The sequence below is a fragment of the Lissotriton vulgaris genome, chromosome 10 (assembly GCF_964263255.1).
Source record: "Lissotriton vulgaris chromosome 10, aLisVul1.2, whole genome shotgun sequence".
NCBI lineage: Eukaryota > Metazoa > Chordata > Amphibia > Caudata > Salamandridae > Lissotriton > Lissotriton vulgaris.
In genome coordinates this window covers 111,776,179-111,799,305 of record NC_141698.1, presented here as the reverse complement: position 1 = coordinate 111,799,305, position 23,127 = coordinate 111,776,179, and the positions used below count along the sequence as shown (strand labels likewise).

Here is a 23,127-nt window from a genome sequence, read left to right as displayed (position 1 = left end):
GGCATGACAAGCGAGAAGGGAAAGGGGGGAAGGGCAGAAAGAGCTAAGCACGTAGATAAATAGGATAGTAACGATATGTAGAAAATATAAAAACAGATCTTGTAGACTAACAATTGTTTCCTGTCTTGTCATGAATGTCTTGTACATGCGTAATATATGTGCCGTCTTCCCTGTCTGAGTTTGTGTGTGTGTAACGTACGAATTTATGTCTCCCCTCTGTCTGTATCTGCGGGTCGCCTGACCTTTGCCGTTCTGTGTTGTGAGCGCACTAAATGACCTATTTTCGTACACGTCTCTCTCTCTCTCTTCACTCCTTTTTATCTCTCTTTCTCTCTCTCTCTCCCTCTCCTTACATGTCATACGTGTACCGAATGGCTCGTTTAGATTGCGGACGACTCTCACTCTCTATGAGAGTCTCCCTATTTTCCCTCCCCCTCTTTGGTAAAATTGTGCCCCACCGGCACCAGTCTGATTTGATACATATTTGAACGCGAAGGGGTTCAGCAAAATTGTCCGAAACTAAAATGATTGTATCTCGCCATGTTACTGCCTCTCCTTTCTGCAAAATGAATGAACTTGAATTGGCTGAGAAGGAAAGGACAGGTAAGACGACTAAAAGTCCCCCAAATCAGGCCATTTATAGGGGAACTGTATGTCAATGGCACCTTATGTCTGTTCTTCAGAGACGAACGCCAACGTCTAGATTGACGCCCAATACCCAGATTGTCCCACCCCCTTTGCACCCAAGCGCAAGCGCCCGAAGCATCCCCGCCCCCTTTTTGATAGAACCACTTCTGCTGTCCCGGGTATAAACGTAATGACTATGGGTAGTTGTTGACCCTTGAGGAAATCTTGTTTTGCCCGACTCTCGACGATAGCACCCCCACCCTGTCTGAAAATATGATTGCTCCTGAAGGGAAACGCTGTGTAATATTGAATATGATGTAACGCACAGTTGATGGAAAATGTCATTTATCCTCATGTGAGTTATAAATAGGACAATGAATAAACCTGCCATAGACTCAGTAGGAATGCTAACACATGCACTGCTTGGTAATAGACCTCTGACTGTGACCGATGAGCATAAAATCTCAAATGCGGAGAATTGAGGGAGGAATTCATATGCGTAGATGTCTTCTTCTGCCATTTCTCTAAAACGTTGTCTTGTACCTATTCAAAGATTCACGATCACCGGAGGGGATGGGTCAGATGTGACGTTCAGCCTGACTGCAGACCTTGGGACACGTATGACATCGACCAGAGGTGGAGCAGCAGAGCAACAAGGCACGGGACGAGACCGCAATTTCAACGTGGAAAATGAAAAAAAATGACGGGCCGCCTCGAAGCCCTCCGACTGCTAACCCACGTGTGCCTGGAGTCTCCGTCTGCCTTCTTAGGGCCCGATTGATGGGCCTGCCTGCTTGTTATCCTTTGCTCCCTTGGTCCCTTTTTGTGTGTCCCAGGAACTCTGACCCAACTCCGATCACTCTTTCTCCTATCGACTATTTGAACTACATCCACCCACCTTCCCACGTGACTTTTTGCCAAAGGAAAGAACTCCAATTCTATGGGAAGAGGGTGTTGCCACAGAACGCTAGGTGCCGAGCATAAGGCGCCGCCAAACGGACTGTTTAGGGAACAGGACTGTGGTCTAACAGCAGAGGACTGACCGCACCCTGCAACGCGTAAGGATCGAACCGAGCTGGACCTATAGCTCCACCGCCGGTGCTCAACAGTGCCAACGAAAGTACCCGGATTAGAGCCTACCAGTGATGGCTCCCTGATAAAAGACACTGTGACGAAGAGATCTTGTGTATTGAACTGAATTTCGCTCTCAACTATCTGGTCAAACCTGTTCATTGGTCACATTTTTTAAGTCAGAAAGATCTATGCTATGTAGTGCGTTTAATTGCCCGGAACACAACGAAAAAGTAATTTCCTATGTACTGCGTTTTTCCCATCACCTTGACTGTCTATGATTGTACGCCACATGTTAGTATCGACAAAGTGCTAATTCGCCAACGATGCTTGTCTACTTGTAATGCCATCAGCTGCAAAAATGATTGCTGCTATGTAAAAAGGGGCGACTGTAAAATCTGACGAAACTGATGTACATAGACAGCACTCATTTCCCTTCCTTTCCCACTCCTCTCCCTGTGGGCACCATGGATACTGTAAATTATTGACCGTATCACCCTGCCAGTAAGAACCCGTACCCCTATGCATATGTGCAGCCATTCTAGGCACCATGGCCTTTTTACCCATTGGAATCCCCAGCTTCCCTCCCGCGCGTATCTTGCACCCCCTCTCCCATGTATAGACCACGAAACCCTTTCCCTTTGCGCGATCCTGATGTGAAAAGGTAACCCTCCTGCTTGACCCAGGCCTTCCCCATTTCCCTCTCGAAGAAGCATCCTTCGCCTCAGCTGACATAGCCCCCCCCCCCCAGTTGTATCTGACTGCCCCTGTTCTCTCATGTACAGGTCATAAGATCTCTCTCTCTCTCTCTCTCTCTCTCTCTGCGCGACTCTGGCCCTGCACGCACCCTGACCCCCTCCTTCTCCTCATATGAGCAAGTCATAAACCCTCTTCTTCCGCAAAGCCCTGTCCTTGAGAGTCACGGCCGCGCCTGACCAGCACCTCCTTCCCTTCCCTGAATGCCCCTCTATTGACAAGCCCTCCCTCCACGCTCGATTGTCCACGCAGGCATGAATACCACTCCTTTGATGACCCCTTCCCCCGAGTTCGGCTGACCACACATGTCCGAGGCCATCGCCTAAGCCAGGAGATACCATTTACTGCCCTCATTGTATGCCTAGCCACCCCACCCCCTGGGCCATGATCAGGCGCACACATCCTACGACACACTCAGCTGCATGATTGCCCTCCCCTCTTATCAGCAGGTCAAGGGTCCCCATTGTGAATGTATGTGGAATAGGATCATCACGAGGATTATAGGGATGTCCTCCTTTTGCGACACACTGACCTGATTGTACCATCAAATGTTTTGCAAAGTATATAAGCAAGAGTCTCAAGCTCACTTGCCAGAGCACCTCCCGAAAGACACTGTGTTTCGTGTCCGAAATGACTGGCTCTCCTCATGAGAAATAAACTCTGTTCTTGATTCCTGCTCCCAGCGCCCGTCTCTTTATTTTGGTAACTATTCAGAATGGGAACTAAGAGGCGGTTTGCGCCAGCAGCCTGGGCATCGATAGAATTATGGGCTCACTTTCAACACTGCAACTGTGACAACTTCTCGAGTCAAGACACCTTGCAATTTGTCCTGTTTTGTGAGCACTATTTGAACATTCACAAACGTTTTATCTTACCAATTTTAAGGGACAAAAGTTTTCTAGCCCTAATATATTTGCAGATCTTGAATAATCATGGGAAACCTTTAATGTAGCTAGTTTCTTAGTAGCAGCAGTTAGAGAAAGGAAAAAAAGAGGGTCTTCCTGATCTGATTTATATGTTTACCCTTTTTTAGGTCTCGCCTGACCCAGCGCGTGCGCTAAACTGGCGAGACTTTTAGTGAGGGCTCAAAAAAAGCTATGATGCCAGCCTAGAGCTACAGTGTGCGTGTGCGTGCTTAGGAGCAGAGGCGCCATATGGCAAACCTCGTCATGCTCATTAAGACTTACAACGTGCTTTCTCTTTCCCCAAACTCGATATTTGTGTTCCTTTATTTTGAGATGCTTTTAGTCTTACTGTCACACACAAGCACACACACAACCACATGCACAACCACACGCACAACCACATGCACAACCATACACACAGCCACACACACACACAACCACACACACACACACATACAACCACATACAAACACACACAGCCACACACAAACACAACCACACACATACACGCAACCACACACACACATAACCACACCCACAACCACACCCACAACAACCACCCAACCACACACACAACCACACATACAACCACACACACACAACCACACACACACAACCACACACAACCACACACACAACCACACACACACAACCACACACAAGTTCACACACACATAACCACACACACAACCACACACATAAGCACACATACACCCACACACATACAACCACACACACACAACCACACACACTACCCCACACACAACCACACACACACACACAACACACAGCACACAACCACACACAAAACCACACCTGTTTGACTTACAACGTGCTGTCTCTTTCCACAAACTCGATGTTTGTGTTCCTTTATTTTGAGATGCTTTTAGTATTACTGTTTTGTGACTTAAGGAACATTAAGGAAATGTTGCAGTGAAACTGGACAACGTTCACAGTGTTTATTTCTGATCGCAGCGGCTGCTTCATGTCTGTTGCACCATTCAGGGAGGCCTTTCGTTGGCACTTTCATGAGGACATGATGAGGAAGCTGGAAACGTTTGGCACATTCTCTTTAAAAGCACAGCATGTTGGCGACTGGTTAGTCGATAACACCTATGTAGGCTTTAGATCTGAAAGCGCTATGCTGGGTGCAGCAGTTATAACTCGTGAAATATGGGGTGCAACTCACAAGGAGGGGGCAGGTTTGAGTGCACATTGGCTGCATTCGAACTCTTAAGATGATGGGCTGTGTGTATCCATTATCAGCACTCAGTCTTCTCTAAATGATCTTGTTTTGTTGTTGTGTCAATGCTTTGCTGCGCCCGTTTGACTTACAACGTGCTTTCTCTTTCCCCAAACTCGATGTTTGTGGTCCTTTATTTTCAGATGCTTTTAGTATTACTGTCACACACACAACCACAAGCACACACACAACCACACTCACAACCACAACCACAGACACAACCACACACACAACCACACACAGACAAACACACATACAACCAAAAACACAAACAAACACAACCACACACATACACATAACCACACACACAACCACACACATACACACCACCACACACAACCCCACACACAACCACAACCACACAACCACACACAACCCCACACACATCCACAACCACACGCACAGCCACACCCACAACCATACACACAACCACACACACACACAACCACACACACACTCAACTACACACACAACCACACACACAACCACACACACAACCTCACACACAACCACACGCACAAGCACACCCACACCCACAACCTCACACAACCACACACACAACCACACACACATCCACACACACACACAACCACACACACACAACCACACACCCACAATCACACACACAACCACACACCCACAATCACACACAACCACACACTCAACCACACACAGCCGTACCCAACCACACGCACAACCACACCCACAACCACACACACCCACAACCACACCCACAACCACACACACCCACAACCACACACATAACCACACACACAACCACACCAAGCATTTGCATAACCAATAGGTCTCGCCTTTGGGACCTTATAAGTGTTTAGCCACGCAACAGTTGATGTGGTTGCACCAAGGATATTGTGCTGCATAACTAAATACTTACAAGGTCCCAAAAGCGAGACCTATTAGCTATGCCAATGCTTGTTTTAATGTGAAATGGTCTTCTCTTCCACGAAGTGCACTTTAAATTGTATTATTCAAGCGTTTTAGAGAATCTTTGAATTATGTGTATTTTTAACCTGAATTGTATATTAATTGTACAGGCATCTCGTGAAAGTATGGAGAAACAGCAATACCCCTCAAACACGGACCAGTTACAAGAATCCCATGACAAAACACCAACAACACATCAGATGCACCAAAAGGAACTTCATCCAGGACAATATCCTCACCATCCCAAGCAACTCGAAGGAGCTCTTCAGCATCATACAGGAATTCACCAAACCCCCCAGCAAAGCCTCAGACGTCACGCCCTTCCAGGACTTCTGCAACAAACTCTGCTCCTACTTCCATCTTAAGATCAAGTCCCTCTACAACAACTTCAACGAACAGGTACTAGACACTGAAGCCACACCTACCTCCAGCAACACCAGTCAGCCTACCATCTCTGCTTGGACCCCGGTTACTAGAGAAGACACCGCCACGACCATTAAGAACATTCACTCAGGAGCCCCCACGAACCCCTGCCCGCGGCACATCTTCCACAGAGCAGCCGCCGCACAAGCACCTGAATTGACACGCAATCAACTCCACCTTCGAAACCGGCACATTCCCCTATGACTGGAAATGCTTAGAAGTCAAGCCCCTCCGCAAGAAGCCCTCTACAGACCTGATGGACTTCAAAAACTACAGACCCATTTCTCCCCTTTGCAGCCAACGTCACTGAGAAGATCGTCAACATCTAGATCACGAACTTCATCGAAGCTAACTCCTTCTTCGATTTCCTCTCAATCCGGATTCCACAGCTACCACAGCACCGAGACCGCCCTCCTACCTGCCACAGACAACATTCGCACTCTCCTTGACCAGGGCCCCACGGTGGCTCTCATCCTACTAGACCTCTCTACAGCCTTCAACACCGTCTCTCACCGCACACTCCCCGCCAGACTCCACAAAGCCGGCATACAGGGAACAGCCCTCGACTGGATCCGCTCTTTCCTCACTGGCTGAACTCAAAGAATCATACTCACGCCCCCCCCCCCCCAAATTCACAGAAATCCGCTGAGGAGTACCCCAAGGATCATAGTTCAGCCCCACACTCTTCAACATCCACGTGGCCCCCCTCACTGCCATTGTCAGACAGCATGGACTCAGCATACTATCCTACACCGACGACACCCAGCTCATCCTCTCCCTTACAAAGGAACTCGACACAACATAGACTCAGCTTCCAGGAAGGAATGAAAGACGTTGCATCCTGGATGAGCAGCAGCTGCCTGAAGCTCAACTCGGAGAAGACAGAAGCCATTATCCTCGGACCCACCCCCTCCGCATGGCACAACACCTTCTGGCCCACTGCCCTCTGCAGTGCCCCCCAAACACCCACGGACCACGCCCGCAACCTCTGCATCATACTCAATTCCTCCCTCACCATGACTCGACGGATCAACACCGTCTCTGACACGTGCTTCAATACCCTTAGCATCCTCCGCAAGACCTTCAAAGGGATTCCCCCCGAATCCAGAAAGACCACCACCCTCGCACTCATAACCAGCATATTAGACTATGGAAATGCCCTCTACGCCGGAATCAACAAACCCCTGCTCCAAAAATTCCAGACCATCCAGAACACCGCTGCCAGACTCGTCCTCGGCACCTCGCGACAAGACCACATCACCCAGCACCTACGAGACCTCCTCTGGCTCCCCGTCGAGAAGAGAGTGACCTTCAAGCTACTCACTCATGCCTACAAATCCCTCCACAACACCGGACCCCAATACCTCAATGAAAGAGTCTTCTTTTACGCACCCAAGAACAGCCTTTTCTCCGCTGACCTCGCCCTTGCCAAAAACCCCCGCAACCGCAGAGCAAGAACGGGTGGAAGAGTCTACTCCTACATCGCGGCAAAGACCTGGAACGTTCACCCACTCTGCAAGCCTTCAGGCAGAGCCTCAAGACCTAGGTCTTTGGGTGAGATGGGTTTCACGACTTCCCCAGCCCCTTGAGACCCTCACAGGTGAGTAGCACGCTTCACAAATACCTGATTAATGGATTGATTGATTGAGCAGCAGTTTCCTAAACACGAACAGAAGGTTTCTCAACACAAGCATTCTCGGTCATCCGTGACCACCATGATGGGAAATCTGGCCAGGAGATGGTCTGGAGTAAGATATTCCTCACACGCGCTCGCCAACTTAACAAAAGAGGAAAAAAAATGCACTCTGCGGAGTGGAGTTTTTTGGAACTCTGTTTCAAAAGGGAAATTGCTGTTTGACCTTGTCTATGGTGTGCAGACTAAATCCCAAGAAAAGAAAAGAACACAAAAACATATACAGGTTCTGCCTGAAAATTCAATGTGGCACAAAAGCAAGTGTGTTTATTATAGTAACATGTGCTTAGGAAAATGCGGCCTACAGCATGCACAATTAGGCTAACCTAGGGAAAACTACAATGGGCCATGCAGGAAACATGCAACACCCTCCCTTTGGTCCCAATAATAGCACAAAAGAGAATACCAAATGAAATGTATATGTTGTTAGAAGGTATGCATAGGTATAAAAATGGCATGGAATAAAAGTTAATTGAAGAAAGTGTCAATTTGGAAGAACAGTCAAATTATGGGTTTTGGAGGAATCCATTGTGCTCTTTGCCGAAATCAAAGGCCAAGAACTCAAGTAAGGAGTCTGAATCTGCTTGCAAGGATTGGTCTATGACTCAAGCCATGAGCTCCAAGGAACAAACAAATAATTTGTAGTTTGCAAAAGGGAAGAGAGCTATGTGGCCTCCTTCCCAGGTTGAATTCTCCCCCCCCCCCGCCCCCCCCCCCCCCCCGGGCCCAGTCACTTGATGCTAGGTGCCCTGGAGCCCACCACAAGTATCCAATGTGCACTGTTGGAGACTGCAGGGGGGAGGGATCCTGATTGCCCATTGGTTCCTGCCTGCTCCCTGCCTCCAGTTGGAGCCAGCATTTCTCCCACACGCAGGGAGCAGCCAGCAATGCTGCTTCCTTCTTGTGGGAGCAATTCTTTCATCTGTTTTCCTGCCCGTTTGACAGCAGGCGGGAAATTAGATGAAATGTCTGCTCCCAGCAGACGTGAGCAGTTTTCTTGCTCCTGTCTGCAGCGAGCAGACTTACTGTTTGCTCTGACCTAGAAGGAGCTGTCATAGCTCTGCCATGTGACAGCAGACTACTATATCCTGAGGATGCACACCTCAAAACACTGGGAACTGGCCCTGGTGGGTTGTGATTTCCAGGGCCATTTAAGGCTCCAGGAGGGGTTGTGCGGCCACCCTCTTTCTTATTGCAGGGCCTGCTCTGAGGAGGTGGTGGTCCCCCGGAACAAAAACGGCCCGGGATGGGGGGCCTGTGCGGCCCCACCCCCTTTTTTTCTAATTGGGGCTCACCTCAGGTAGGTAGTGGTCTCTGTGGCCATAAGAGGCTCAGGTTGGGGATCTGCACAGCCCCCTCCTCTATATTGTTATGGCCTTTCCCCAGGGAGATAGCTGTTCCTGGGGCCGATGTCGGCCATGGGAAAGGAGGCTGTATGTGCCCTCCTCCCCAAATTACATATTTATATATGCCCCAGGACCTGGCAAACCCGGGGGCTCAATGAGAAATATGGGCAGGAGGCAGTCCTTTTTTTCTGCCATAAATTTGCAGATCTACCTGTGATTTTGTGGCAAAATTGAAAAAAATGCTTTTTGGCCCCGGCGGGGTCCTGGGATGATCCCATCACCAGGCCTAGGGGGTCAAGGTATTACTATCCTGCCCCATTCTCTTTTTTCCCCCTTTCTTTGGGGACTCGGCTGATTCTGAGTCCCAACATGGCTGCCAACACTTCCTGGTTGAAGCAGCCAATCAGATCCCAGCATGAGATCTGTTGCTTCAGCGGAGGATCCACTTCCCTAGATATACAAATTAGTTTTTTCTATAATACTTCCACATCTACTGAATGGATTTACACCAAATCACAAAAGTGCTCTTTCTACACCAACACCTAATACTCAGCCAGAGGGGGGCCCAAAATGCAAAATTCACCTGAATTGTCCCTAGACCTCTTTAAGAAGCACTACCGCAAAACTGCTAAATGGAATTACACCAAATTTGGCAGGCAGTTGATATTGGTCCACAGATTGTGCTTTCTGTGATTAGGTGTAAATCCATTTAGTAGTTTTTGAGAAATTTCTCTTCAGAAATTATTTATTTGATTTTACATTATAATCTTTCCTGTTGTAAGTCATGTGTATTTTTGGAAGCAGAAGTTCTTAATTCTGCTCCTGGGATTGAGGTCATAACAAATAATGAATATCTTTGCTTCAGCAATCAGTGCAGTTGAAACATGAAGTCAGCAATAGCACAGGTGTTAATGACTGATTGCAGAGAATAGAATAGTGGGTGAGGCACTGTATGCCATCTACTCCACTTACAATAGATCAGAATGTTTGAGTGGGTTTGGGGGATAGGCTGAACACCAGTCTTCATAAAATCATGCTGTGTATGAATTGATTGGAGAGAAACTCATGGACCATTCATACCAGACATAACCCTATTGCACCATGAGCTGGTTGTACATCAATGGGGTTCTTCAGGTGTGGGAAACAGAGGGCTCAACCCACCCTCAATGGCCTTATCTTCCGTTCAACGCCTTTGTGGAACTCTCTCGAGGATGAAGACAAGGCATTTTAGACTTTGCTCCCCATTGAAAGACATTGCATTGTTTTCCTAGTTTCTTCTAGCACATTGGAGCTCGTATTTATTTCAGCTTGTTAATGCATATCAGTGTCTAGTTGCTTTTAATGTGAAGCTGCCATCTGCTAGTCTTTTTATCTTCTGAGGGTGGTATTGTGAATTGACTTCACTGCCTACCATCTTGAGGAACGTCCAGGGGAACAGCAATTGCTACTAACAAACTTCCAGTACTTTAGGAAATTATTCTAACTAATCAATTGAACCAAAACCTCGGTGCGTCCCTACGTCTTGAATGCGCGGGCAGAGGGACAATCCTAAGTCTAAGTAGCTGTGGTCTTCCTGGGATGCACAAGCAAACTTAAAGGGTAGCGAGTGGTGAATAACTACCCATTGCTTTCCCTGCATTGGTGCCAGTGAGTTGCCTAAGGTGGAATAGGCAATGATGGCCAGTGTCATCTCCAGGATGAGATGAGAATGTCTGTTGTGGAACATGGAGAATTGGCAGAACTGTTGTCCGTAACACAATACTAACTGCAGTACTTTGTCCATTTTGGAGTGATCTAAAAAATTTAACTGTGAGTATTTAAATGACTGTTTATGAAGATGTAAAACCAAAGTATATTGGATGCTTGAGATGTGCTTTTGGATTAGAACAATTTCAGATAGATTGCTCCTGTTTTCACCTACCAGCGGCTGGCATTATCAATTGAGGTGTTGCATGCTTCTTGCATTATATGGCCTTATTTCAAAAAGGGTGCATCATTTAGCACACTAGAAAAGTATATTTGTGTACAACTGATGAGTGACCACTGTATTTTGACCATGCAGGGAACTTATGCTTGACTTGGGAGTTAGTGGAGGAGTCACTGGAAGTTTTGCAGTTTCCGTTCTTCTACAGCTGGCAAGTTGTGACTCACTTACTGAGCGTGAAGAGTTCACCTGAGCTACGAGAGGCGCACCAGCAGGTAAGAAGACAATGGTGGATAATATCTTTTAACTGTAAGAGAAGTGGGAAATCTTCATTTGGGTCTCCTTAGATTTACATTGTTTGTTGTAGAACGGTTTTTCCATTCTGTAACCCCCAACTGTATTATCGAGCTCTTTGGAACACATGAAATTATTACCTTTGACTGCTCCTGGTAACTTTATAGGGTCAGACTAAGTGGTCAAGTAGACGATGACCTGGATCCCTTTATTGTGGCAAAATAAGGAAGTAGTCTGTTGAAACTCAGTTTTCTCTGGAATTTGCATCTATATTCATTGAAGGATCTTCTTCTAAAACATTGTGGCTGAAAGTGAGGCTTCCCCCTAACTCTGCAGCAACCCCATACTTCCACTGGGAGTTAGGGTTGGAACCTACTGTGCCCAAATTTAGATCTTCCTTAATGTCATCCTTCCAGTGCAGGTTTTGGGGACTCCTTTTGGGCTACATAGGTTTGGTGAAACTATATAAATGTTATCATCATCATTGTAGCCAGCTTCATACTACTTCCTGCTTCAATGAGGAATATCTATTTACTAGTTGATTTGCGGTTCACTGCACTGCTGCATGTTCGTCAGTTTTACCTAACATGGGCTTCATCACGAGTCACCCAGTAAAAATGGGATGACATATCGGACTCATTGTTACTGATACCACTTGGTATTACCAACCCCATCTCCAGATAATGGCAAGCTGCTTGGGACTACCCAGGTGTTTACCACATGTTTTTGACAAGGTATGGGGCCTTTTCCTGTCACGTATTCTACCAACCAGGAATGCAGGTGGTGTGCCAAGTGTGGCATTATGACTAGCTGGCATTACTTCACCCGGTAAAACCTGTGGTGCTAAATCCAATTCTAAAAATGCTGTTTTATTTTAAATGTATGGCTTCTTATTTGATCTTGTGTTCTGACATTTGCCACATATATAATCCTATCAACAAAATCTCTTATGAGGAATGTATATGAGTGAAACACAACTCTGCTTGTATTGATTACTTTATGACAGTAACAGTTGAAATGGCCAAAAGGTTTAAAGACCAGGGTTATTCTGCTAAATGTTTCAATAAGCAAAACCTAAAAGCTCATCTCGGAGAAAGATCTGAAACTACTTGTTCCTAATAATTTCTCCATTGGTTGCACATCTGAGAAATTACAATCCGGCATTTACTTTCTCAGTACTCGTGCCGCAGTCACAAATTAAGGATAATTATAAATAAATGAAGGCAGCAGATCCAGTTTCACAGAATAACATCACTCCTAAGGTCAGAGTAAGTCCTTCCTTAAAGCGGAGAACGTAAGAGATCTATGAGCTAGCAAACCCTCTATGCCATTCAAAAGAATGCTCAAACACACATTGAGGTTTCACCATTTCAGGGCTTGCAAAATGTGTAAATGTGCAGTTAACAAATGTGAATGTAAAGTAGGTATTAATGTAAAAAAAGCGTGTTTTGATATAATTTCTAAGGTTAAGAAGTATGGTTTTTGTCTACATATGGCAGTCCCCCTTTGGCCTGCTTCTTTATAGACAGCATATTTAGACATTTACTCCTACGTATTGCTAAACAAATTTGGTCCATTAAATAAGGCGATGATATGTCAGTTGCCCAGCTTGTAAGGAACATCATGACTCTGATCACAGGTTACCCAAAAATTGTGGAAATCTGCACCCTAAGAAAACAATCTAAAGAAAGAAACCAGGAGTTGAAACTAAGACAGGTGGAATCATTCATTATAATCTAATCATGTTATCCACAAAAAAGCTTGATGACCTGAACTCTGATGAATTTTTAGTCTATTTTCTGAACTTCCGGATTCATGTTAACAGTTAACAGTGGATAAGTATAGTGGGATTAGAAGGACTCTGTATTTGATTTGATGATACCTATGCACAAATGTCATAATGAGTTAGGGTATTTATAGCTATAATAAGTGTGTATATGAATGGTTTTTGTAGATGACAAATTCAAATATGACGAAAATATTTTATATTATGTATGCTGTTGGGAGCTATTATGACCGGCATTCAAGTGCCATGTTAAGTTCTAGTTAGAACTCAATATACAAGAGTGCATTTGTGTGGCTACATCGCTGACATTTATAACTGAATAGCACTTTAATGAATAGCACATGATTTAAATTGGATGTATAGGAAAAAAATAAGGTTTTAGTCATGCGACCTTGACACACCCAACGGATTTGGGAGAAATATTAGTTTGTGAGCGGTGGATTCATCCACCTTTTCTACTTTTGATTACTATGCAATATCAAAATGAACAAGATAGATTTTTTTTTAATTTATGCTAATTTTACATTGTTTATTTTTGTCGAGCAAACAACATACGCGCATTACCATTGACAAAAATAAGTTTACTTAGAAGTCTATTTTTATAAATTTTATAATGATGTAGAGTTGTATTTCCATAGAAAAGATGTGGCAATACTACACACAAATTGTGTGCAGAAAGTAAGCTTAGATTTTTTATGTCAAATAATGACATTTGAACTTATTTCACCCGTATGGAGCACCGGTTTTCGCTTTGTCTTCCAAATATAAAACTAATAATGTAGTGGTTTTTAAAAATATTTTATCAATAGAGTACACTGCTACCTAAAGCATTCATGGTGCTAAATTAGTTAATGTAATATGGTTAATAACACCTACTATTTATACTGGTAAATGTTTCCTTTTTATTTTATAACTCATTGTATACATTTGTATTTTTTTGTGGATTTGTACTACAGTAGGTTAAATTATGAAGGTAAGAACTAGATTTTTACTCAATCACACCTCCCAACTCTAACTTCCTTAGATAACTATTGACTGCTCTGTGATTTGACAGAGCTATTTCAGATCTGATTGAGTGACAGGATTGAGCTGTTTATTCAGGTGTCAAAAGATATAAATGAAAGAAAAACTGAAAGAACTTCTCTGATTCCACATTTAACAAGTTGTAATCCAACCTTTGAAAGGAGAAGAAAGGATTGTGAGTAGAGGATACTGACCCTTTGTATTATCAATGATGCGTGCCAGTAAGGCCAGATTTTCAATTCCAAATGCTAATTTTTGTGAAAGCAGCGATTACTTTGAAAGATTTTCAAGACTCAATTCACTGTGGAGATGGAAATGCCACGTGCCTAGGTGACTCCTAACCTTATTGAAAGAAGTCTGAGGAGTTGACAATTGCATCTTTATACCTGTGATACAAAAGAATAGTTAATTAGAGATTTATGTAGAGGAGTAAGAAAAAATAATTCTCCCACACCAATGGTTTTGCATGAAAGGTTACTATACACAAGGACAGCAACCCTACCAACCAGAAATACTACAGACAAACAAAACCAGTCCTAACTCTACTAAAACGTGGACAGCCTAATTTTTACCAACACAAATAGAATTTAAAACAAAATATTAGCACCATGGACAACATTAAATAAATAACGAAATTCTCTTTTATATTTGAAAAATATTTTCAGTTTTTCATTTCAACAGAAATGTATTAATAAATATGAAATAAATAGATTAGTTTTATAAGTGCAATATGGTTGGTCCCTCACATCTTTCTTGAAAGTCCATAACAGAGACGGCATTAAAAGATGCTTTATGAATTTTCTTTTTTCTGAAAAATTGAAGTATTTTAGTTCAGAGTAGACAATAGTTTTCTTGAGGCAACCAACTAGTCAAATTAAACAAGTATTCTATGAATGTCCAAAGTTTGAATCTCAGAAGTGTTTGGGATGTGATAAATCCTCACATTCCCAAATCACAAATTTAAGTTGCTAATAGGGTATAACCGAAACAAAGCCAAGGAAAAAAATTTGCCGCAGTTCTACCATACAATCAAGAGTAATTATTTTTAAATGCCTAAATCATGCTGTATATTGCCAAAATAGGCATATCATCGAAAGTATGAGTGCATTATTGAATCATCTCTAAATTAGTAATCCATGTTGTTCTGTCAAAAAAGACCAAGTGAAAAAGTATTGTAGAAATTAGTTGGCCCGCTCTTTACATTTTTGTAGGATATTGCCTGGATTTGTTTGTCTCTACATTTAAAACTATGCTTTGGTGCTTATGCTATATCATGACTGTAGTTCCCAATTCTAAAATTGACTGTTGTGGAAAATTGATAGGTGGAGAATTAGGATAAAAGTGAGATTTCACATTTCTTTTTATCACATGGCAAATAGTTTTTCATGTGTTGACTTCCATTCACCCATACGTCCTTAAAAACGGGGTATCCTATACATTTTCCACATTATTAGCATCACTGACATCTGCATTGTCAAGTGGTACATTTAGCAGCGGGTAGTAGTGGGTAGAAGTGTCTGAAAGGCAATTGTTACTTTGAAAGCATTTGGAAATGTTGGTAAATGCCCACCAAGATAATAGTACTGTAGGCACTTATCACATTTGAATGGAGCACTTGGAATAACCACTTTCTCCCTCTCCTTTACTCTGTCACAATAATATGTATATGGCAGAAAATCTACAGTTATAACTGGCTTCTTTCCATTGAAGAATACACAGATCCTCACTATGCGAATCAGGATTTTGTAAGCTGAAGTTGCGTGGTTCCTACATACAATTCAAATCTCGGCTGGAAAGAGTTGACAAACCAGGCCATTAGAATTTGATCTCAAAGAAAGGGCCCCATCCTGTTCCCGAAAACATATATTGTGCTGTAAGCTTTCTTCATGTTTAGATCAAGAAAACAGTCAACCTAAATAAAAAGTTTATTTTCTTTTTTTATAGGTGCAACCTATCTATGTTAACATCACTGCCTATGTGGATCAAAATTCAATAATTTACAACGCTTTTAAGGTGAGTATGAACCAGGACTCATTTATTTGGTACACACAAGTGTGATTGGTGGTTGTTTGTGGCCAAGGATGACAGCTGTCTGTTTCAGGAAATCTGGGAAGGAAGTGAATGCCCTACAGAAGGCTCAATTCTAACACATCAGTCCAGGAAGGCAAGAGTAGCATCCATATGCTGGCCTATTGACCTGCATTTTTACCTCCCATAAAGCTCTGTTTGTGAAAATTCAGGGAGAGGCTCTAAATAAAGAATAGACCAAAACCAACAAGTGACAGCTATCACTTGACCCTGCCCGCACAGCAGTTGGCAAACTTCCGTTTGCCTAAATTAATCAACCAATTCCTGTGTTCTATGATATCTCTTATACTTTGCTAAATGAATTTTGTACACCAAGATACTCGCTTATAAACAGTTTCTTTACTTTATATTTCAGTAAACATCATACATTTTTCAGTGCCCTAAACTAGACATAAACACACCTATCTAGGTGAATAATAAACAAAATACAACTTTAAAAATAATATGACTGTTGCTTAAAGAACTCGGTTTTCCAGTCCCAATGCATTTCGGGAATGAATCCCTTCTTCAGGAGAACTGTAAAATAATGCTTATTTTTACAATACTCAGCACATTGAATAGCAGAACAAATCACATTTGCTATTACATGGTTATTGCAAAACAGTTGCCAAATAATAAATAAAATGTCACCACCACCATGTATGTGTTGTGAAAGAAAAGTGCCCAAAAACCAAAACCTTAGCCTTCCATGAACGCACGTCGCCATATACTACACACCAACTCTCTTACGATAGAAATGCCTCTGCGAGTTCGACCGACAAACACAGATATGAAGAAAATTACAATGGTATTAATCTACACCCTCCAACGAGGTTCACAAAGACAACCCACAATGCATCAATCTCTCCCTCTGCTCGATGCCCTCTGATAAATCACATGAATCCAAACTTTTATCAGTGAATGTTATCAAACTACTTCAACCAACTCAATGCATCAAATAATCAACTATCCGGTCTTCTCTATTACCTTCTTAATGAGTCAGGCTCAGAACTTTAAACATGAAAAATCGCTGCAATGTAGTTGACACCGTCACTTCCTTTTTCTCGTACACTCGATATCACCGTATTCTATTCTGCAAAATGAAATGCGCTCTTGATTATGCAACCTGCACAAGCGTATGATGGATCGAAAAAAACAAGAAGTTCAACAACGCTCATTACTTCAAACTACTCGGTGCTTCACGGCTGATTTTGCATGTGAAAAACTGCTGCGATGCCGTGAGCTCCAACCCGTCCTCTTTCCTCAGTTCTACCGGTCAGCGAACTCCTTTCTACAACAGTAGAAATCCACTCCTAGTTCAACATCCCACATGTGTATTGTTTAATTAACTGAGCTTGGTATAACGAAACGATCATTACCTGCTCCCTCTGCACTATACCACATTTCCGTTCCTTACTCTACTGAGCACTTCTTCCGTGCAGATCCGCCTGCAAACACATAACAAATTCCTTTACCATCTCCCCTGCTTCGATACCATCGCCTGTAAACAATCCTAAATACCCTGTCACATACCTCCGGTTTGAAGCATCCACGCTCATCGACTCCTATTCTCAAATGGTTTCTCGACACCATTCGACGCTACTGCCTGGTCAAATACTACCAACAATAAACCTCGACGAATTGACTCATCTAACTGCGAGTGTACGGTGGAGTACCGGGGTTTTATGGGTCCGGCGGTGCCAGGGAACACAGCTGAAAACTCCTAAGTCCTTCCTGTTTCAGACTACAGAAACACAGAGTCTTCTAGGTGAAGTCAAAGATCGTATTTATTGGCTTCAACCAGTAACAGGTATCCTAGAAGTACAACAGCATGTATGTTCTCAGGAGACTGCTCAATTTTACAAAGCCAGCCTTCTCTTTTTATACAAAATAATAAGCTTCAGCCAAACATTCCGTATTTTACAGTTGACCATATACATATTTTCACAACAATGAAAAAGCAGAGTCATGATGACAAGCCCACATTTTAGTTTGTCCAGTCCATGATAAATTACCCAGCAAGGCCCAGAACTTTCATCAGATATCGAGGGACCCCTAATAAAAACGGGCACCTCCTCCTCGTAAAGCAGGTCATAAAGAAGAAACAGGGACAGGTGTGTGTAAGATTAGGCATGGTTTCTGTGCGATGAGGAGTTTTATGACATGTTGCGCCTTGATACTAATCTCATTCGGCCACTGGGAAAGGAACTGCCCGAACAGGTTTGGCTCCGGGCAGTGGAGTCAGCTTGCCCAGGTCACAGAGGAGTCAAAAAGGGTGTACGTGTCCTTTAGGTTAAATTCGGCCTTAGTCATTTGGCTATGTGAGGGCAATCACAAAATGGCTGCTGCTCACAAAATGGAACCTGAGGGTTCAAGACGAAAATTTAGATTTAAGGGTGATTTCGTCACTCGAACGTGACGAAAATACTTATGAACGGTATTTAAACCATTATCGGCCTGCTGGTACCAAAATTGTCATGATACAGCGATGTTTTACGACACGAGTTCGGTGGTTCGGTACCACAGACACCAGAGTCCAGAATTTTCAGTACCACAACGGCGGCCATCTTGAAAAAGTCAAATGTGCGCGAAACTTTATTGAACGCTAAAACCCATCAAAACTGGCAATAACACACATTGGATAGATGACCAGTTTACGTGTTGTAAAACCTCATAGCCTCAGTGAAACACAAAGAATAAAACAAAAAGAAGTGAGTAAAACAATCCTAAGATCAGAAAACATAACTGTACATAAATATTCAGAACAAATTACAAGATTATGTTCTGTCTCCAGAACCAGCATGCTAAACATAAATCATCTGTCCTGAGTTTGCATGTGTTGTGACATTCAAAGTACATACATCATATAGATCACGAATTCCTGCTATCAGCCCTTTATATCCTGCCAAATGAGTAAAATTAGTTATTCATTAGTTGCTCTCTGCCACTATTATTATGAATGCACCTTCTATCCTCCATTAAGACCCATAGTGAGCGGTTGTGGTTCTATTTTTCAGCCCTTGGGTCAATAGATTGACGAGTTTCTACAAACATTTGTACAAGGCTGGGTTACGTATGTGAGAGATACTGCTCATTTTCTTCAATTGTTACAGACCGTGGATTTAGAACATCACAATGTATTGTTGTGTACCATCGATGTTACTGCATTGTATACATAAATCCCATTAGCGGAAGGATTGGAAGCCTGTGAATGGGCATTACTAAAAACACCTCAAGTCACAGCAAACAAAGTATTCATATTGGAATTACTACAATTTTGTCTATGTCACTCATATTTCAAATGGAAGAGCAACTACTATTTGCAAATTAGTGGTACAGCCATGGGGTTTTCAGGGGCCCCTGCTTTTGCCAATACCTTCATGGCGAAATTCGAAAATTATTACATCTTATTAGATACTGTTTGGAGCGAACATATTATTTTTTTACAAAAGATTTATTGATGATATCTTTTTGTTATGGAAAGGTCATGAGTCTTTGTTGATCAACAAAATTGAAGAACTGAATACAAGAAATATGAGAATACAATTCAGTACACAGTGGATAATTCCGAAATTCCTTTTCTGGATGTCTCAATAAAATTGAATGAGAATAAATTGGAGACCGCGGTTTATCATAAACCTACAGACCAGAATAACGCTTTATTGTATAGTAGCTTTCATCCTAAAGCTTTAATACAAAATTTGCCTTATTCTCAATTTTTGTGCATCAAGCGCATTGCATCCAATGAGCAAGCACTCACCCTTGAGGTGGAAAAACAAAAACATAGGTTTGTTTCACGTGGGTATCCTATGGAAATTGTACAGACTGCTGAGAATAGAATGAAAACAGTACCAAGACAATCATTGATACAAGTTAAAAATAAAATGAAAACAGAAAGGCTGGTGTTCGTTTCCAAATACTCAACACAATCATCACAAATCAAAAGTATTTTGAATTCTCGTTGGGAACTCTTACAACAGGAAGAAGATTTTCAAGGATTATTTGCTATCAACCCCTTGTTTGCATATACAAGAAGTAAGAATTTGAAAGAGCTTGTAGGAAATGGGGTTACCCAAATCGCTAAGGGGGTAGCATGGAACCAAGCGGGCAGGCCAAACTTCGGAGGACATGTGAAGCACTCACGCAGTACCCACAGACGACACACCAGGCACACCACAAAAGAGGCAGGACACCAGTTTGAGTAGGAAAATTAAGAAGTTTAGTATCTCCAACCTGCAAGGCAAAAATGCATCAACAGTGGTATCATAAGACAGCGCCAACTGGCACCAGAGCCAAGTGTATCCAGGGGGTTATTTACATGGGAAGTAAGGGCTGAGTCTGTAAGTCCATGCAGGATGTTTACATTGTCATTAAACCTGGGGTCACAATGGCGGGGCCAACTCAGGCTCTCATCCTTGGCAGTTTAAGTCCAACCCAACCCCTGTAAAGGAAAACCTCATGGCATCACAGTAAATCCCAACAGACAGGAACACCTGTAATAAATCAGCAGGGGGATATAACCAGGGGCCTGGAATGACACGTCAGGCCAGCAGAGGGGCAGAACACCTGCCGTAAAAGGGCACATTAACATTAGATATCGGTCTCATCACCTTAGACCAGGGAGATGACCATCTCATCAGGGTAGTAGGCACCTTGTATGCAATTGAACCTTAGGCATACACATTACGCTGTGACATTAGGTATTTAACCATAAGCAATTCAACACTGGCGCATTATTCCTGAGCAATACCCTGGCATCTAACACATTGTGCACCTCACCAGTGCGTACATTAGGCTCACTTAGGCAGGTAAATAACATCTGCAGGGGCCCACAACCTTAGTTGTCTAACAGCCTGGAATCAGCGTAGGATCACCTAACAGGCGTGAAAAATTAATATGCATTGGCATCAGTAACATTAACAACAGGGGGTACCCTCAAACATTTCCTATTACCTGGTCACTGTGCAGGAATAAACATGTCACTCAGGCCACCCTAAATACCTCCTCAGGCGTCTAACACTTCCCTAGAGGGGAGGTCGGCCTCAGCAGCATAACGCATGGGGATGCCCACCACTAGCAGGGGCATTAACACTAGGCCATGAGCACACTAGGCGCAAAACCATCGGCCTGAACATCAACCCAGCATTAGCATAACTCCTGGCCCTAACTCTTAGGGCTTTAATAATTCCTTGGGGGTCCCAGGGGCACAGTATTGACCTCCAGCCTACAGTAGGATGCACCTTCCGTTAGTTAAGCACATTCTCCAGGCTTCCGGCAACATTTCCCTTCACCAGGATAAACGTCCCATTGGGTAAAGCAGTCTATTCATAGAGCCGCCATAACAAGAATGACCTTACCCCTAGCTGTCACTCGCGGCTCCAACTCGTTTCCGGCGCACTTAGGCCCTTGCCATTTAACCGGGAGGGGGGGGCGGACACCGACCCTGTGTCCCGCTGCCCTCTCCACCCTCCGCTCAGTATACTCAAGGCCCCACTCACCGGGCTCCTAGGCTCTGCTGACGTCAGGGGCTCTGGCCTCACCACTGCTAAGGCTTTCCTCCTGTGCTGCTCCTCCTCATGGGAGCACAGACAGGCAGGGCAGTCGTGCGGCTGGCTTGGGCGCGTGGGGCTCTCTTCAGCTCAGGAGAGCCCCGCCAGCAGCAGCAGCGCTTCACCGGGATTCTGAGGTGGGGGCGGGGCAGGCACCGAACCATGCCTCAATGCCCCCTCCTCACGACAGCCGGGCCCCTCCTTCCTCTCGGGGACCCGGGGCTTTAAGGCAGGCTTCCCTCTTCGGGGCACAGACCGGCGGGGTGGGCTCCCGCTCCGGTCGCTCTTCACGGGGCTCCCCCTTGACCACCGGGGCCCCGCACCGGCGCTTCACCTGGGTCCCCCTCCCTCACGGGGACCCAGGGCTTAGGGTCGGCTCTACTTCGCTGGCTGCCCGGCCGGCAGCCAATCCCTGCGCGGCCTTCTGGGGGCACAGCCGCGCAGGCCAATCCGTGAGCAGCGTTGCTGGGGGGTGTGGCGGAAGACGTCACCGGCGCCCCAGCCACGTGATGCGGGTCAGGCCGGCTTCAGGGCATAGCGCGGCCCTCTCTTCACATCGGCGGCCCTCTCCTGGCACCGGGGCCACCGCGATGATGCCGAACACGGCGGGGGTCTCCTTGGCGGCACCGGGCCACAGCGGTGACGACGGCAACAATAAGGGGTAGGCTCCCTTCTATTTATTTATTTAATTATATGGCGGACAGCGCGCCAAAACGAGGGTAGGCTCCTCCAGCTCGATTCCCCTCACTGTGCCCTCAGGCCACACGGCGTGATTCTCCTCAGCAGATGGCGCTATTCACAGCGCACTGCTCCTCCCTCGGCCCACAGCTCTTAGCTCCTTTCTCAGGCCACGCAGAGGGGGCAGGAATTTAGCACTTCTCCAGCGCTTCAGACACAGCGCTATGCAGGGCACAGTTCGAGTTTCTAGCGCTTCACAATTATAGCGCTTCCCCAGCTGTACAGTTCAGATCAGCGCTTAACTTCACACAGCGCTTCTTCCCAATTATAGCGCTTGACAGGCAGTGCCTTACAGCGGCAGAGCTTCCACAGGGGGCCACAGCTTCCTTGGGGGCATCAACCTCCCCAAAACAGCGCTATCGCAGCACAGCACCAGGCAGCACACCTCACAGGGGGGGCGAACAGTTCCACAGTCAGCCTCAGGGGCACACTCGTCACCTCCTGGGCGCTTCTTCACGCAGTGCTGGCGTGGTACCCGGTCCAAACAGCGTCAGTGACCTGGGTAGGGGCCCGTGGGGACAGCAGAGGGGGGGGTTCTAGGGGTGCAGGACCCAGCTCACAGGCCCATGTGGCGGTAGCACCTCGCAGCAGGTCCCCTCTCTTTCTTCTCCCAGCTCTGACTGACTCTGGTGGCACATCCCCCTTACTTATACCCTCCTCCCAGGCAGTGCCAGATCCTTCTAGAATGTTGGCAAAGCTGGCCTAAACTGGCTCAAGGGGAGGGGTGAGCACCCTGG

At 44.8% G+C, this 23,127-nt stretch overlaps 1 protein-coding gene across 1 annotated transcript in view; it reads left to right on the top strand.

The window, feature by feature from the left end:
- LOC147684780 (uncharacterized) overlaps window positions 1-23,127 on the top strand; it is a 286,561-nt gene that overhangs the window by 26,336 nt on the left and 237,098 nt on the right. Inside the window, exons 4-5 of the mRNA XM_086939730.1 lie at window positions 11,072-11,208; window positions 15,981-16,049. Coding sequence (XP_086795856.1) covers window positions 11,072-11,208; window positions 15,981-16,049 — 206 coding nt within the window. The remainder of the gene's footprint in view (window positions 1-11,071; window positions 11,209-15,980; window positions 16,050-23,127) is intronic.